The sequence below is a fragment of the Anomaloglossus baeobatrachus genome, chromosome 8 (genome assembly GCF_048569485.1).
Source record: "Anomaloglossus baeobatrachus isolate aAnoBae1 chromosome 8, aAnoBae1.hap1, whole genome shotgun sequence".
Classification (NCBI taxonomy): domain Eukaryota; kingdom Metazoa; phylum Chordata; class Amphibia; order Anura; family Aromobatidae; genus Anomaloglossus; species Anomaloglossus baeobatrachus.
Window position 1 is genome coordinate 245968726 of NC_134360.1, and position 18343 is coordinate 245987068.

At 50.7% G+C, this 18343-nt stretch overlaps 1 protein-coding gene across 1 annotated transcript in view; it reads left to right on the plus strand.

Moving 5' to 3' along the window:
• Window positions 1-18139, plus strand: part of ZSWIM5 (zinc finger SWIM-type containing 5) — a 95232-nt gene extending 77093 nt beyond the window's left edge. The window contains exons 2-14 of the mRNA XM_075321187.1: window positions 3320-3676; window positions 3755-3903; window positions 3995-4145; window positions 6015-6188; window positions 10190-10366; window positions 10617-10763; window positions 12311-12448; window positions 12611-12871; window positions 12999-13134; window positions 14639-14796; window positions 15084-15247; window positions 15344-15425; window positions 17129-18139. Coding sequence (XP_075177302.1) covers window positions 3320-3676; window positions 3755-3903; window positions 3995-4145; window positions 6015-6188; window positions 10190-10366; window positions 10617-10763; window positions 12311-12448; window positions 12611-12871; window positions 12999-13134; window positions 14639-14796; window positions 15084-15247; window positions 15344-15425; window positions 17129-17991 — 2957 coding nt within the window. The 3' untranslated portion in view covers window positions 17992-18139. The remainder of the gene's footprint in view (window positions 1-3319; window positions 3677-3754; window positions 3904-3994; window positions 4146-6014; window positions 6189-10189; window positions 10367-10616; window positions 10764-12310; window positions 12449-12610; window positions 12872-12998; window positions 13135-14638; window positions 14797-15083; window positions 15248-15343; window positions 15426-17128) is intronic.
• The last annotated feature ends 204 nt before the right edge of the window (window positions 18140-18343 follow it).

Consider the following 18343-nt stretch of genomic DNA (forward strand, 5'->3'; position numbering starts at 1 on the left):
AGTTCAGAAACTAATATGTTTTCCTACTGCTTGTTTAAACACAGTTAATGAAGCGGTGACCGGGATGTGAACCGTGCGGTATCTAATCTATATGTATCTGATAAACAGTGTATCTGATCAGCAGTGTGTCTGCGTATCTTATTAGGAGTATATCTATGTGTGTCTGATCAGCAGTGTATCTGATCAGGAGATATATGTATCTGATCAGCAGTGTATCTGATCAGGAGATATATGTATCTGATCAGCAGTGTATCTGATCAGGCGATATATGTATCTGATTATCAGTGAATTTGATCAAAAGAACATCACTGTGTAGCTGACCTAGCCAGCAGCAGGATATCTAAGTGTATCTAACCTGCAGCAATATATCTGATTAGCCATTTTTGTGTATCTAATCTTTCGGCTGTACCTAATCCAAAAGTGTGCCTATTCGTATCTAACTAGCAGTGTGTCACTTTTTATCGATCCAACAGTTTGTACCAAACCTTCAGGGTGTATCTGATCTGCATTCTGCCAGTTTGCATCTAATCTGCAGAGTGCCTGTGTGTATCTCATCTACAGTGTAAATGTGTATCTGATCTGCAGTTGTCAGGGTGTAGCTAATCAGCTTTGTTAGGGTTATCTAATTTGCAGTGTGTATCTGATCTGCAGTGGCAGTGTGTATCTGATTGGCAGTGTGTATCTGATCGGCAGTGTGTCAGTGTGTATGTGATCTGCAGTGGCAGTGTGTATGTGATCTGCAGTGTGTATCTGATCTGCAGTGTCAGTGTGTATGTGATCTGCAGTGTGTATCTGATCTGCAGTGTGTCAGTGTATATCTGATCTGCAGTGTCAGTGTATATCTGATCTGCAGTGTCAGTGTATATCTGATCTGCAGTGGTAGTGTGTATCTGATCTGCAGTGGCAGTGTGTATCTGATCTGCAGTGGCAGTGTGTTGTGATCTGCAGTGTGTATCTGATCTGCAGTGGCAGTGTGTATGTGATCTGCAGTGTCAGTGTGTATCTGATCTGCAGTGTCAGTGTGTATGTGATCTGCAGTGTCAGTGTATATCTGATCTGCAGTGGCAGTGTGTATCTGATCTGCAGTGGCAGTGTGTATCTGATCTGCAGTGGCAGTGTGTATCTGATCTGCAGTGGCAGTGTGTATCTGATCTGCAGTGGCAGTGTGTATCTGATCTGCAGTGGCAGTGTGTATGTGATCTGCAGTGTGTATGTGATCTGCAGTGTGTATGTGATCTGCAGTGTGTATGTGATCTGCAGTGTCAGTGTGTATGTGATCTGCATTGTGTATCTGATCTGCAGTGTGTATCTGATCTGCAGTGTCAGTGTGTATCTCATCTGCAGTGTCAGTGTGTATCTGATCTGCAGTGGCAGTGTGTTGTGATCTGCAGTGTGTATCTGATCTGCAGTGTCAGTGTGTATGTGATCTGCAGTGTCAGTGTGTATGTGATCTGCAGTGTCAGTGTGTATGTGATCTGCAGTGTCAGTGTATATCTGATCTGCAGTGGCAGTGTGTATCTGATCTGCAGTGGCAGTGTGTATCTGATCTGCAGTGTCAGTGTGTATCTGATCTGCAGTGTCAGTGTGTATGTGATCTGCAGTGTCAGTGTATATCTGATCTGCAGTGGCAGTGTGTATCTGATCTGCAGTGTTAGTGTGTATCTGATCTGCAGTGTCAGTGTGTATCTGATCTGCAGTGTCAGTGTGTATGTGATTTGCAGTGTCAGTGTGTATCTGATCTGCAGTGTCAGTGTGTATGTGATCTGCAGTGTCAGTGTGTATGTGATCTGCAGTGTCAGTGTGTATCTGATCTGCAGTGTCAGTGTGTATCTGATCTGCAGTGTCAGTGTGTATGTGATTTGCAGTGTCAGTGTGTATCTGATCTGCAGTGTCAGTGTGTATGTGATCTGCAGTGTCAGTGTGTATGTGATCTGCAGTGTCAGTGTGTATCTGATCTGCAGTGTCAGTGTGTATCTGATCTGCAGTGTCAGTGTGTATGTGATTTGCAGTGTCAGTGTGTATCTGATCTGCAGTGTCAGTGTGTATGTGATCTGCAGTGTCAGTGTGTATCTGATCTGCAGTGTCAGTGTGTATCTGATCTGCAGTGTCAGTGTGTATGTGATTTGCAGTGTCAGTGTGTATCTGATCTGCAGTGTCAGTGTGTATGTGATCTGCAGTGTCAGTGTGTATGTGATCTGCAGTGTCAGTGTGTATGTGATCTGCAGTGTCAGTGTGTATCTGATCTGCAGTGTCAGTGTGTATCTGATATCCAGTGTGTCCAGTGCAGGGGTCCATGGCTCCATCTTTTTCAGGGGATCTGGCCACTGTTGTAGTACATGGAGGGTGATCACCCAGCTTTCTGAGGGTCCTGATTATCAGATTGGCAGTGTAGCGCATTCCTCTCCCTTAAGGGGTCTAGGAAAGCCGGACCACTACTCCTGTCCTATCTGCGGGCGGCGGACGTGAATTTGCACATACTGACCTCACGGCGGTGTCGTTTAGCGTTTTTTCGTTTTCTCTCTCATTGGCAGTCATCGACCACAGACATGCAAGGGGTTAACAGAGACTTTATCATTGTGGGGCTGTGCATGGCCGGTGGCAGGGAAGTAGCAGGGGCAGCCTCCAAATATAACCCTCCATCGTTACCCCGCGACGTGCACCCTTTCATTGGGAAAGTCACAGCGGAGTGCTGCGTCCTGGCCTCAGGAGGGGGTAATTAACCCTTCCATGACCACTGTATATGAATCGCAGCCATATCCCAGAATTAGTCGTGTCGGTCGGTGACTGGATGTGGTTCTCTTCCCAATGCCAGGCGGCTGCCACCAAGCTACATGTGCTATTGAGCGAGCCCCTGCCCCCGGCCATTATCATCCGCACTGCATTGATTATCATTATCTCCAGGCCGAGCCCGTCAGTACATCCTCATCACCCCTCCCAATTTCCGTTTGGACTCCCTCAAGGTTTCAGGCCCGGCCTCGCTATTTTCCTTTTTTCTTTTCTCAGTAGAGGAAATTATTTTTGGCGGTGATTGTTGCCTTGTGCCTGCAGATGGGCGATGTGGTGTCCCCTATCCATCACTGCAGAGAAACCTCCGCTGCGGCCACGATAATGACCAATAGCCAATACAAATAGAGCCGCAGTCCGAATTCGGACCTTTCGGATCCTTACCTCCCCCGACATCATCCGTCGGTGACAATCTGAAGCCCCCCATACAATCAGACTGTCGGCCGAGCTTATATGTATGGGGGTCTGGAGCTGGATCTGTAAATACAGGAATGTCCGTGTAAAGTTCTAACGTCGTCTTTTCTTCTGCTTCTAGGCTTCCACCTCAGCGGCACGGTGACGGAGCCAGCTACACAGTCGGAGCCGGAAGCCACCTACAAAGTGGCCATCAGTTTTGACCGCTGTAAAATCACCTCGGTGACCTGTGGTTGCGGCAACAGGGACATTTTCTACTGCGCCCACGTGGTGGCGCTCTCGCTGTACCGAATCCGCAAACCAGACCAGGTCAAACTGCGTCTTCCCATCTCAGAAACCCTCTTCCAGATGAACAGAGACCAGCTGCAGAAGTTCGTGCAGTACCTGATCACGGCGCACCACACGGAAGTGCTTCCCACCGCCCAGAAGCTGGCCGACGAGATCCTGTCCTCCAACTCGGAAATCAACCAAGTGCACGGTAATGCCCCCCTATACAGAGAGGATACCGCCCACCGGTGCCCCGGCATGTCCTACTCACTCTGACCTCTTCCTACAGGTGCCCCCGATCCCACCGCCGGAGCCAGCATCAACGACGAGAACTGCTGGCATCTGGACGAAGAGCAGGTCCGGGAGCAGGTGAAGCTCTTCCTCTCTCAGGGAGGATATTACAGCTCCGGGAAGCAGCTCAACTCCATGTTTGCTAAGGTACGAGTCCATTACACGGCATAACCAGATACGCCAGGCCAACGCCAGATCCGGTGATTCTGTGATGACCCCATTGTACCCCGTCCCACAGGTGAGAGAGATGCTGCGGATGAGGGACTCCAACGGTGCCCGCATGCTGACCCTAATTACAGAGCAGTTCATGGCAGACCCCCGGCTGGCACTGTGGAGACAGCAGGGAACAGGGATGACGGACAAGTGCCGACAGCTGTGGGATGAGCTTGGTAAGTACGGCTGCCATGATGGTTGTTTTCAGTGCCCTATAGCTGACCATTCACCTGCCCGTCATCTCATGGGGAAGAAAACGAGGAATGAACTAAAGGCCCCCATACACACTAGAGTAATGTCAGCTGACGCCACCAATGTGTAATTGGGCGCCGGCCAACGTGGTGGGAAGAGATCATCGCACATGTTTGACCGATGGGTCAGTCAGTGGCTTTCTTAGACCTCTTTTGCACGGTCCGTGGTGTAGGTGTGTATGTGCGCCCGTGTGTGTTCAGCATGTGCTGTCAGTGTGCTATCCGTGTGACATCCACATAGCACACGGACAGTATGAACTTCTATACTTACCTGTCCATGGTGCTGCTGTCTCCGGCGCTGCTGCTGCTTCTGGTCCTCGGTGCAGGGCATATGCAATGAGCATAATGAGCGGGGGTCAGAAGCAAGTGACAGCAGCACTGGAGACAGGGGAGTATAGAAAAGCATTTTATTTCTCAAACACGTGTATTTCACCGGTACGTGTCACACTGATGTCACACGGACCACATCAGTGTGCGGTCCGTGTGACATCCATGCTGCCGGAGAAAAACGAACATGTTGCCGTGTGGAGCACACGGACACACGTATGCTCCACACAATCTATGGGAAAACATGCACATGTGCACAAACTCATTGATTTTAATGGGTCTATGTGTGCCCGTGTCTCCAGTAAGTGTGAAAACGGACGTCACACGTACCGGAGACATGGATGTGTGACGGGGACCAGAGTCGGCTCGGATGGCTGCAGAAGCATCGTTCAGACGACAGGCCATTATTTTGTGTTGTTTTCCACCGTGTTCAGTTCTTTGCTCCTCCATATCTGCCGCTGCTTAAGGCCATGTGCGCACTAGAAAATGGCGTTTTCTTAAGAAAAATCCGCATCCTCTGGCAGAATAACGCACCCGCGTACTTGCCGCTGTTTTTCCGCGGGTTGGTCCCTGCAGTTTTTTACCACTATCTATAGCAAAAACCGCAGGGACCTGCAGAAAAGAAGTGGCATAAACATTAATTCCGCAGCGGAAATTCCGCGGGTAAATCCGCAGGTATAAAAAAACAGTGTGCGCACAGCATTTTTTTTTTTATCCCCATAGGTTTTGCTGGGAATGACTGCAGCAATGTAAAAGCCGCTTTACACGCTGCGATATCGGTACTGATATCGCTAGTGTGGGTACCCGCCCCCATCTGTTGTGCGACACGGGCAAATCGCTGCCCGTGCCGCACAACATCGCCCAGAGCCGTCACTTTCTAAGGGGGCGGTTCGTTCAGCGTCACAGCGACGTAACAGCAGCGTCACTGAACCGCCGCCCAATAGAAGCGGAGGGGCAGAGATGAGCGGGACGTAACATCCCACCCACCTCCTTCCTTCCGCATTGCGGCCGGGACGCAGGTAAGGAGAGCTTCCTCGTTCCTGCGGTGTCAGACGGAGCAATGTGTGCTGCCGCAGGAACGAGGAACAACTTTGTTACTGCTGCAGTAACGATATTTGAGAAGGGACCCCCATGTCACCGATGAGCGATTTTGCACGTTTTTGCGACGATGCAAAATCGCTTATAGGTGTCACACACAGCAACATCGCTAATGCGGCCGAATGTGCGTCACCAATTCCGTGACCCCAACGAGATCGCTTGAGCGATGTCGTAGCGTGTAAAGCCCCCTTTAGACACATTTTCTGCGGCAGATCCGCAGCGTGCGCACATAGCCGAACCTTTGCCACTAGCTATGTTTATAGGACCCTGAAGACCCCCGATCAGCTGGCATCTGTGCTGTGACCGGGGGGATGATTAGCAGTTCTTCTATGTTTATCTCACAGTCCTCTTGTTTGGGTCCCTCTTTAGGGGCGCTCTGGGTCTGCATCGTCCTGAACCCCCACTGCAAACATGAGGAGAAAGCCTGCTGGCTGCGACAGCTGAAGAAGTGGAACGACATGGACGTGTGTCCTCTGGAGGATGGAAATTATGGCAACGACCTACCTAACATCACCAACGCCCTCCCTCAAAGCAACGGCCACGGTAAGGCCACAGGACGCTGCAGAAAACTAACACAAAACTAAAATTTCAACTTCCTACTTATAGAAAGTTCTGCAGCTTGTTACTCCTCCACTACAACCTCCATGAGGATGAGCCTCCACTGACACAATGAAGCCACCACTGCAGGCTGTCCGGGCATGCTGGGAGTTGTGGTGTCACTGCAGGCTGTCCGGGCATGCTGGCAGTTGTGGTGTCACTGCAGGCTGTCCGGGCATGCTGGGAGTTGTGGTGTCACTGCAGGCTGTCCGGGCATGCTGGCAGTTGTGGTGTCACTGCAGGCTGTCCGGGCATGCTGGCAGTTGTGGTGTCACTGCAGGCTGTCCGGGCATGCTGGGAGTTGTGGTGTCACTGCAGGCTGTCCGGGCATGCTGGGAGTTGTGGTGTCACTGCAGGCTGTCCGGGCATGCTGGGAGTTGTGGTGTCACTGCAGGCTGTCCGGGCATGCTGGCAGTTGTGGTGTCACTGCAGGCTGTCCGGGCATGCTGGGAGTTGTGGTGTCACTGCAGGCTGTCCGGGCATGCTGGGAGTTGTGGTGTCACTGCAGGCTGTCCGGGCATGCTGGGAGTTGTGGTGTCACTGCAGGCTGTCCGGGCATGCTGGCAGTTGTGGTGTCACTGCAGGCTGTCCGGGCATGCTGGGAGTTGTGGTGTCACTGCAGGCTGTCCGGGCATGCTGGCAGTTGTGGTGTCACTGCAGGCTGTCCGTGCATGCTGGCAGTTGTGGTGTCACCGCAGGTGGAGAGCTGCAGGTTGCAGACCGCTCATCTGCAGCTTGTTTCCTGCAGAATCCTCCTGCGACCACCTGTGGTCTTCTCCCGTGTCTCCAGATGTTTTTCACATCGTGCAAGAAGTGAAGTGCGGCGCTTAATAAACCTGCAGAGTTTTTTTTTCTCTTTTTTTCCTAAGAGCTCTTTTGTGACCTCAGCAATCTCATCCTCCCCCCAATCATCTGATGAGCCGCACAAATCAATGTCTGAGGCCTCGTCAGACGCACTTGTCCTGATTGCCCTGCGTGCCGCGCTCTTGCTAGGAGGACAGGAGGTTGATTAAAGCTCAGCATTTACTTCCCCGTAGAGTTTTCTTCTGTTTAACTCTTCCACTCAGACAAAACTTATTCCTGTTCTGTAACCAAAGGCAGAAGACGTGAGAGTCGCTGCTGACGCACTTTCCTGTTAGGCTACCTTCACACATCAGTTTTTTCCCATCAGGCACAATCCAGAAAAAAACGGATCCGGCGCCGGATCCATTTTATCCCCATTGATTTGTATTACCGCCGAATTGTGCTGGATGGCATTGCGTTGCATCCGGCTTTTGCCGGATGCGGCGTAATTGGCTAATGCAGCGGCCGGATGGAACGTCTCTTGTAACATTTTTTGTCTCTGACAAAAAAAAAACGCGTTGCGCCGAATCCGGCGCGATATGGCGTCATTTACAATGGAAGTCTATGGACGCCGGATCCGGCATAATGCAGCAAAAAAACGGATGCGGCCGCTGGATCCGTTTTATTAAACTGAGCATGCTCAAATTTATTGTAAAAAAACTGATCCGGCAAAAAAACGGACGAAACGGATGCAAAAACGGATGTGCCGGATCTGTTTTTTTGTTGGATCCGGTGTACGCATCTGTTTTTGCATATTTTGCACCAGATCTGTTGTATCAGGCACACGCTGGATTGTGCCTAATGCCAACAAACTGATGTGTGAAAGTAGCCTTGGGCGGGCTTTGCACGTTGCAACATCGGTAACAATGTGTTACCGATGCTGCAGCGATAGTCCCGCCCCCGTCGCACGTTCGATATATAGTGAAAGCTGCCGTAGCGATTATTATCGCTATGGCAGCTTTACACGCACATACCTGCCGTGCGACGTCCCTCTGGCCGGCGACCCGCCTCCTTCCTAAGGGGGCGGGTCGTGCGGCGTCACAGCGACGTCACACGGCAGGCGGCCAATTGAAGCGGAGGGGCGGAGATGAGCAGGATGTAAACATCCCGCCCACCTCCGTCCTTCTCATTGCAGCCGGCGGCAGGTAAGGTGAAGTTCCTCGCTCCTGCGGCTTCATACACAGCGATGTGTGCTGCCGCAGGAGCGAGGAACATCATCGTACCTGTCGCTGTACCGGCATTATGGAAATGTCGGAGGCTGCAGCGATGATACGATAACGACGCTTTTGCGCTCGTTCATCGTATCAAAAAGGATTTACACGTTGCGATATCGACTGCGACGCCGGATGTGCGTCACTTTCGATTTGACCCCACCGACATCACACGTGCAATATCGCAACGTGCAAAGCCGCCCTTAGGCTGCTTTCACACATCCGGTTTTTGCAGTGCGTCTCAATCCGGTTCAAAAAACCTATGCATCGGATGCGGCAAAAAACCCGGATCTGTTGCATAAGTTTTTACATGCGGCCCGTCCGGTTTTTGGCGGTTGCGGCTGGATACTGTGCATGCGCAGTGCAAAAAAAACACATGCGGCGGCCGGATGCGGTTTGTGCCGCATCCGGCGTCCATAGGCATGCATTAGAAATTGCTCCGCATCAGCCGGATGCAGTTTTTTCGCCGCACAAAAAAACGAGCCAGGCAACATTCCATCCGGCTGCCGCATGGGCTAAATATGCCGCATCCGGCAAAAACCGTACACAACGCAAGGCCATGCGGCACAATAGGGCGCTAATGCAAGTCTATGCAGGAAAAAACGCAACCGGCGGCAACAAAAAAAACGTTTTTTCAGCAAAACGCCCCTATTGTGCAGCACGGCCAAAACCGGATGTGTGAAAACAGCCTTAGTCACAACTATAAGACAGGATTAATTACTTAATGCAGCATCTCTATATATTGCTTTATTTTGTATTTCATTACTTACAGCAAAGATGGAGCTGCAGCTGTACACTACCTAGGCCAAAAATCACACACACACTTCCAAAACATGGAGGGGGCGATTGCTGGATGGTAAAACTGCACACTAGTGGCTTTCATAGAGCGCTGTTCACACAAGCAGACGCACAGTCACAAGCCCGCAGCCTATTAGGTGACGCCCATACTATTAGATCAGGCGGGCTGCCAAGCCATACTCTATCTGTACACTATACAGGGACAGGAACTCCTTTTGTTAGGCCTTGCATATTAGAGTTCCTGTCCCTGTATGATGCACAGTTGGGGTACGGCTTGGCAGCCCACCTGATCGCATAGTATGGGCGTCTCCTAATAGGCTGCGGGTTTGTGACTGTGCGTCTACATGTGTGAACAGCGCTCTATGCAAGCCACTAGTGTGCAGTTTTACCATCCAGCAATCGCCCCCTCCATATTTTGGAAGCGTGTGTGTGATTTCCTCCTCCTGCACCTGTGATGCCTCCACCTAGTAGGGGCTTAGCTGTATCCTCCTGGAGTAGTAGTTTTTGGCCTAGGTAGTGTACAGCTGCAGCTCCATCTTTGCTGTAAGTAATGATATTTATACCTCTTTTTGTTACTTTATATTATTTTGTTTTGTATTTCAGTAAAATTCCTGAGATCCAGCAATAACGGGGTATTTGTAGGTGCAGAATTAATAAACGAGACGGTCATAGTTGTACGAAAATTATTTGGTCTAGTAACAAAATTGCAAAGTCATTAAAAATAACCTTTCAGGTAACAAAAAATGCTATTAACCTGCAGATATGGGGTTATCTGCAGGTTAGTAGTGTTCTGAAGCTGCCCGGCACCGAGAGCCCCGCTGCCGGGAGGAAATTAACTTTATTCCTCCCAGCAGCCTCTGGCTTTTAGCCACAGCGGTGTGGTGCCGGCGCAGCTTCAGTCACTACTCAGTACGCTCCTCCAACACTGACTGACAGCCAGCGCTAATGCTGAGCCAGCTGTCAGTCCGTTAGTAACCTCATATCAGGCGAGATATCCATCAGGCCTATAAACATGAATTTGTCAGGATCTGCCATATTATACAGATTTATTTTGCAGCAGTGAATTATATCTGTGTCTTCTCTCTTTACTTGTAGACTCTTTGGTGCGTCCGAGGAGGACCGTGTTCACCCGTGCAATTGAAGCGTGCGACTTGCACTGGCAGGACAGTCACCTGCAGAGGATAATCAGCAGTGACTTCTACCTGTCGCCTGCCTGCCAGAGGGACGGCGAGAGCCTGCTCTTCAACTCCCAAGGACAGCCCCTGTGGCTGGGTGAGTATGGAGCCTGTCACATCGGTGCAGGGGAGGCTATAGTGCTGCCATGTAGTGCACCTACAAGCTCCTGCCACCAGGACGTGGCATTACAGAGCAGGCGTCTTGTTCTGCCGACCATAGACTTAAAAATACTTCCCCCAATCTAAATACCTATTGATTTTGGGGAAATATACACGATATTAGTGATTTTCAGCAATGGTGTAACACTGTATGCCTGCATTGTATGATTTTTTTTGTTTTTATCTAGAACATGTTCCTACAGCGTGTGCAAGAGTTGACGCCCTGCGATCCCACGGCTATCCCAAAGAAGCGTTACGCCTGGCAGTCGCCATAATCAGCACATTGCGATTACAGCAGCAGCGTCAGCTGGAGATCTACAAGCAGCAGAAGAAAGGTTAGTGACGCTGATCATTGCCGCCGGTGCATCGCTTATTTGTATTGGGCTGCTCGGGAACAAGAATCGGATACGTGACACATTGCAACTGGGATACATTTATGGCACTGGGTGTCGGGGGTTTGGTTAGTATATGGCACTGGGTGTCTGGGCTTTGGTTAGTGTATGGCACTGGGTGTCTGGGCTTTGGTTAGTCTATGGCACTGGGTGTCTGGGCTTTGGTTAGTATATGGCACTGGGTGTCTGGGCTTTGGTTAGTATATGGCACTGGGTGTCTGGGCTTTGGTTAGTATATGGCACTGGGTGTCTGGGCTTTGGTTAGTATATGGCACTGGGTGTCTGGGCTTTGGTTAGTATATGGCACTGGGTGTCTGGGCTTTGGTTAGTGTATGGCACTGGGTGTCTGGGCTTTGGTTAGTGTATGGCACTGGGTGTCTGGGCTTTGGTTAGTATATGGCACTGGGTGTCTGGGCTTTGGTTAGTGTATGGCACTGGGTGTCGGGGCTTTGGTTAGTGTATGGCACTGGGTGTCGGGGCTTTGGTTAGTGTATGGCACTAGGTGTCTGGGCTTTGGTTAGTATATGGCACTGGGTGTCTGGGCTTTGGTTAGTATATGGCACTGGGTGTCTGGGCTTTGGTTAGTGTATGGCACTGGGTGTCAGGGCTTTGGTTAGTATATGGCACTGGGTGTCGGGGCTTTGGTTAGTGTATGGCACTGGGTGTCAGGGCTTTGGTTAGTATATGGCACTGGGTGTCTGGGCTTTGGTTAGTATATGGCACTGGGTGTCTGGGCTTTGGTTAGTATATGGCACTGGGTGTCTGGGCTTTGGTTAGTATATGGCACTGGGTGTCGGGGCTTTGGTTAGTGTATGGCACTGGGTGTCGGGGCTTTGGTTAGTGTATGGCACTGGGTGTCGGGGCTTTCGTTAGTGTATGGCACTGGCTGTCTGGGCTTTGGTTAGTATATGGCACTGGGTGTCGGGGCTTTGGTTAGTATATGGCACTGGGTGTCTGGGCTTTGGTTAGTGTATGGCACTGGGTGTCTGGGCTTTGGTTAGTATATGGCACTGGGTGTCGGGGCTTTGGTTAGTGTATGGCACTGTGTGTCTGGGCTTTGCTTAGTATATGGCACTGGGTGTCGGGGCTTTGGTTAGTATATGGCACTGGATGTCTGGGCTTTGGTTAGTCTATGGCACTGGGTGTCTGGGCTTTGGTTAGTATATGGCACTGGGTGTCGGGGCTTTGGTTAGTGTATGGCACTGGGTGTCGGGGCTTTGGTTAGTGTATGGCACTGGCTGTCTGGGCTTTGGTTAGTATATGGCACTGGGTGTCTGGGCTTTGGTTAGTATATGGCACTGGGTGTCGGGGGTTTGGTTAGTATATGGCACTGGGTGTCGGGGCTTTGGTTAGTGTATGGCACTGTGTGTCTGGGCTTTGGTTAGTATATGGCACATGTGCTATAGAACTGAGTTCCACATGTCGTTGGGAATCAGGTGTCCCAGGGTTTATCGACCGGAGAGACATTTCTGACCTTCTTATTTTTGCAGAACTGATTCAGAGAAACACAACCACGATCACCAATCTGGAGGGATGGGTGGGCCACCCGCTAGACCCTGTTGGATGTCTATTTACCACTCTGACAGAAGCGTGCCGTGTGGACGAGGAAAATACCATGGAGGTGACAGGTGAGAAATGGTAAAACGCCTACAACCAGGGTCTGCTGAGGACTGATGAAGTGCCGCCATAGCTGACCATGCTCAGGGCTGGATGAACTCTGCCCCCCCCCCCCGACACACTTGTTATTTTTTTTTCATCATGGCGGCTTCAATTGTCTCCTCTCTTTACAGAAAGCACCGAGTCTCAGCGCCCGAACTACCAACACGTGTGTGTACTCAACGACTGCATGGAGAACGGAGAATCCTACCTTTCCTTGGCACTGGAGGTGGCTCTGATGGGCATGGGGCAGCAGCGGCTGATGCCGGAGGGGCTGTATGCACAGGATAAAGTGTGCCGCAACGAGGAGCAGATCATCGCCCGCCTGCAGGAGCTGGAGCTGGATGCTGTGCTGGTGCAGACCCTGCGCAAACAGTGCATACTGCTCCTGGAGGGTAAGAGCGCCCTCCTCTATTACTAGAGAATAGTGCGGGTCAGGATCTGAGACCTTCAGCTGATATTGGAATATGCGGATTCCTTGTTTCCGGCTATGCTATTTTCTCACACAGTTTTCTGTTTCAGGGGGTCCGTTCAGCGGTCTGGGAGAAGTCATCCATCGAGAGAGCGTCCCCATGCACACGTTTGCCAAATACCTCTTCTCCGCATTGCTGCCCCACGATGCGGACTTGGCCTATAAACTGTCTCTTCGGGCTATGAGGTAAGTGCGGGGAGAGGTGTATGAGGATATACACCGTGTGCAGAATTATTAGGCAACTTAATTAAAACCAAATCTATTCCCATCTCACTTGTTTATTGTCACCAGGTAAACCAATATAACTGCACAAAATTTAGAAATAAACATTTCTTACATGCAAAAACAAAACCCCAAAAAATGAGTGCCCAATATCGCCCCCTTTCTTTCTGATGACACTCAGCAGCGACCATCCATAGATTCTGTCATTGCTTGATCTGTTTACGATCAACATTGCATGCAGCAGCCACCACAGCCTCCAGACACTGCTCCCAGAGGTGGATTGTTTTCCCTCCCTGTAGATCTCACATTATATGAGGGACCACAGGTTCTCTATGGGGTTCAGATCAGGTGAACAAGGGGGCCATGTCATTATTTTTCATCTTTTAGACCTTTACTGACCAGCCACGCTGTGGAGTAGTTGGATGCATGTGATGGAGCATTGTCCTGCATGAAAATCATGTGTTTCTTGAACGATAGCGACTTCTTCCTGTACCACTGCTTGAAGAAGTTGTCTTCCAGAAACTGGCAGTAGGTCTGGGAGTTGAGCTTCCTCCATCCTCAACCCGAAAAGGTCCCACAAGTTTATCTTTGATGATCCCAGCCCATACCAGCACCCACCTCCACCTTGCTGGCCTCTGCCCTTTACTGATCCAGCCTCTGGCCCATCCATCTGGCTCATCAAGAGTCACTCTCATTTCATCAGTCCATAAAACCTGGGAAAAATCAGACTTAAGATATTTCTTGGCCCAGTCTTGATGTTTTATCTTCTCTTTCTTGGTCAGAGGTGGTGGTTTTCAGCCTTCCTTACCTTGGCCATGCTCCTGAGTATGGCACACCTTGTGCTTTTTGATACTCCAGTAACGTTGCAGCTCTGAAATAGGCCAAACTGGTGGCAAATGGCATCTTGGCAGCTTCACGCTTGATTTTCCTCAATTCATGGGCAGTTATTTTGCGCCTTTTTTGCCCAACACGCTTCTTGCGACCCTGTTGGCTATTTGCCATATAACGCTTGATTGTTCGGTGATCACACCTCAAAAGTTTGGAAATTTCAAGACTGCTGCGTCCCTCTGCAAGACATCTCACAATATGGACTTTTCAGAGCCTGTCCAATCTCTCTTCTGACCCTTTTTGCCAAAGGAAAGGAAGTTGCCTAATAATTAAGCACCCCTTATATAGGGTGCTGATGTCATTACGCCGCACCCCTCCTCATTACAGAGATGCACATCACCGGATTTACTTAATTAGTAGTTGGCTCTCAGCCTATACAGCTTGGAGTAGGACGACATGTATAACAAGTATCATGTGATCACAATACTCATTTGCCTAATAATTCTGCACACAGTGTAAGATATATTGCTGGGGGTCTAGAATATGAGGGTATGGATTAGATGTCCCTCTACAGGGGATGGCGTGAGTGCACTTGGCATATATTATGTCACTTCATTGCTGGCGTCATTCTCTTCTTCAGGCTCCCGGTGTTGGAGAGCAGTGCCCCCTCAGGCGATGTATCCCACCCTCATCACATTGTGTCTGTGGTGCCGAGTCGGTATCCCCGCTGGTTTACCCTGGGGCACCTGGAGTCACAGCAGTGCGAGCTGGCCTCCACCATGCTGACCGCTGCCAAAGGTGAGACCTGCTGCCCCGAGCAATCACACATTTAACATTTGTTGCATTCCTTTGTTTGTTGTTTTTCATGATTGCTGCTTGTTGTCAGTGAATTGAAACAATCCTATTTACAGCCAGAGGTTTACAGCTTCTGCAGAGATGAAGAAGCCAAAGCCATTATCAGCACAAATCTCTCCTGTACTATACCTCTATCCAGGGCTTATAGCTACTACATTCTTCATTGGCTTATCTGTGGGGTCAGTTTCCCCCCATTGATGCAGACGTGACACTTTCTCTCCTCTCCACAGGTGACATGCTGCGACTCCGCACTGTTCTTGAAGCCATACAGCGGAATATCCATTCCTCCTCCCTGATCTTTAAGCTGGCACAGGACGCCTTTAAGATCGCCACGCCAGCCGACAGCAGCTCGGACACAACGCTGCTCAATGTCGCCCTGGAGCTCGGGCTGCAGGTAAGAGCTGGAGCCATTTATTTAATCTTCCTGATTTAGTGATACGGTGTAACCCTTTTAAGAACCGTGTAAATCATTGACTCCCTCCACCTTCAGGTCATGAGGATGACGCTCAGCACCCTGAACTGGAGGCGCAGGGAGATGGTGCGGTGGCTGGTGACTTGTGCCACGGAAGTCGGTAAGTGTTATTGGTGACTATGCACAGGGCGGCACATTGCAGACTCCATACATGCGGCCGGGACCAGAATCTGTACATCGGGGCATCGGCCTGAAAGTGCTGGAGGTCCGGCCCAGTGTCGACTGTCTACTCTGCATGCAGAACATGGCATCGGCCTGAAAGTGCTGGAGGTCCGGCCCAGTGTCGACTGTCTACTCTGCATGCAGAACATGGCATCGGCCTGAAAGTGCTGGAGGTCCGGCCCAGTGTTGACTGTTCTACTCTGCATGCAGAACATGGCATTGACCTGAAAGTGCTGGAGGTCCGGCCCAGTGTCGACTGTCTACTCTGCATGCAGAACATGGCAATGGCCTGAAAGTGCTGGAGGTCCGGCCCAGTGTCGACTGTTCTACTCTGCATGCAGAACATGGCAATAGCCTGAAAGTGCTGGAGGTCCGGCCCAGTATCGACTGTTTACTCTGCATGCAGAACATGGCATCGGCCTGAAAGTGCTGGAGGTCCGGCCCAGTGTTGACTGTTAAACTCTGCATGCAGAACATGGCATCGTCCTGAAAGAGCTGGAGGTCCGGCCCAGTGTTGACTGTTCTACTCTGCATGCAGAACATGGCAATGGCCTGAAAGAGCTGGAGGTCCGGCCCAGTGTCGACTGTTCTACTCTGCATGCAGAATATTTATAAAATGATACAAACACACAATTCCAATGTCTACCATACATAATGTAATAGATAAAGTACAGTATTACCCAAATCACGCACAATCCCGTCCCCCCCGCCCATCCTATATCCTATGGTGGGATAGAAAAAAGGGGCAGAATTTCCTTCTTCCCCTCATTCCCCCTTCTCCTCCTCTAACCCCTCGATTATATTGATGTCTTTACGTGACTTTCATCACTTGGTCCATGGATCCCAGAATTTCTTGCATATTTTCAAACTTCCTTTTCTTAAATGATGCTAGGCTGCTTTCACACATCTGTTTTTTGCTGAACAGCACAATACGGCGCTTTGCAGAAAGAACGCAACTTTTTTTTGCCGCCAGTTGCGTTTTTTTTCTGCATAGACTTGCATTAGCGCCATATTTTGCCGCATGGCCTTGCGTTGCGTCCATTTTTTTGCCGGATGCGGCATATTTAGCCCATGTGGCGGCCGGATGGAACGTTGCCTGGCACGGTTTTTTTGTGTGGCGAAAAAACCGCATCCCGCCGAATCCGGCGCGATTTACAATGCAAACCTATGGATGCCGGATGCGGCGTCCTGCGGCAAAAAACGCATCCGGCCGCCGGATGCAGTTTTTTGCACTGCGCATGCTCAGTATCAAGCCGCATCCGTCAAAAAATGGACGGGCCGCATGGAAAAACATATGCAACGGATCTGGTTTTTTTCGCCGCATCCATTGCATAGGTTTTTGAGCCGGATTGAGCCGCACTGCAAAAACCGGATGTGTGAAAGCAGCCTTACGTGTATCGTCCGACTCCTCCATATACCAGAGCGCTGATCACTCCCGTGTCCTCTATGAGAAAGCTGCTGTCGGACATCTCCGGCGGGGACTCATCTCTTGGAACACAAAGCGATCTGCAGTGTAAAATTGAACATGTCAGATCCTTCCCTCCCCTGGCTGTCATCTCTAGGGGGCCCCAATACATATTAGACTTTCGTCATTGTATGTAGTGGTGATTGGTAAAACCTTGTTTTTTGCTCTCCCTGCAGGCGTCCGTGCCCTTGTGAGCATCCTCCAGACCTGGTATACGCTTTTCACCCCCACAGAAGCCACCAGCATCGTAGCAGCAGCCGCCACGTCGCACAGCACCGTCCTGCGACTAAACCTGGACTATGCACAGCGGGAAGAGCTCGCCAGCTGCGCAAGGACCTTAGCCCTGCAGTGCGCCATGAAAGACCCACAAAACTGCGCCCTGTCGGCACTGACCTTGTGCGAAAAAGATCACACGGCTTTCGAGACGGCCTACCAAATTGCGGTGGACGCCGCCTCTGGGGGGATGACCTACTCACAGCTCTTCACTATCGCCCGCTATATGGAGCATCGGGGATATCCACTGCGAGCGTTCAAACTCTGCTCACTTGCAATGAGCCACCTCAACCTGGCGTACAACCAGGACACGCACCCTGCCATTAACGACGTCCTGTGGGCCTGCTCCCTCAGCCACTCCCTGGGGAAGAATGAATTGGCGGCATTAGTGCCTCTGGTGGTGAAAAGTGTGCACTGCGCCACTGTCTTGTCAGACATCCTTAGACGATGCACGCTCACGGCTCCGGGATTGGCCGGAATTCCTGGCAGGCGGAATTCTGGTAAACTGATGTCCACAGACAAACCACCCTTGCGCCAATTGCTGGACGCCGCCGTCGGCGCCTACATTAACACCACTCATTCCCGCCTCACACACATCAGCCCCCGGCATTACGGAGAGTTCATCGAGTTTCTCAGCAAAGCCAGGGAGACCTTCCTCCTGGGCCAGGACGGTTTACTGCAGTTTGCCCAATTTATAGACAATTTAAAGCAGATCTATAAAGGCAAGAAGAAGCTGATGATGTTGGTCAGGGAGAGGTTTGGCTGAGGCTCGTTCCTCTCCCGTCTCTTTACACTCACGTTTTGAGGAGCTGTCTGCTTTCTTGTCTATGTGGACCCCTGATATCCAAAGGGTCAAACTACGACCGTCACAGCAGGAGCCTTTCATCACACCTGCCAAACATTTCATCATTCTCTTTGGGGGAGGGGATGTTGCGGGGGGGGGGCACAGTGTCAAGACAGTTCAGAAGTGTTGCCAGCGCCCGGCCTCTGATTTGGTTCTTACGAGCGTTGATTTTTCGGTTCTTTTTTCGGGGGGGGGGGAGGGGGGGGTGGTAATTGGAAGGTTGCTACTGCCAGCATTGCCTTTTCCACCAGGTGGCGCTGCAGTAGACCCCGTG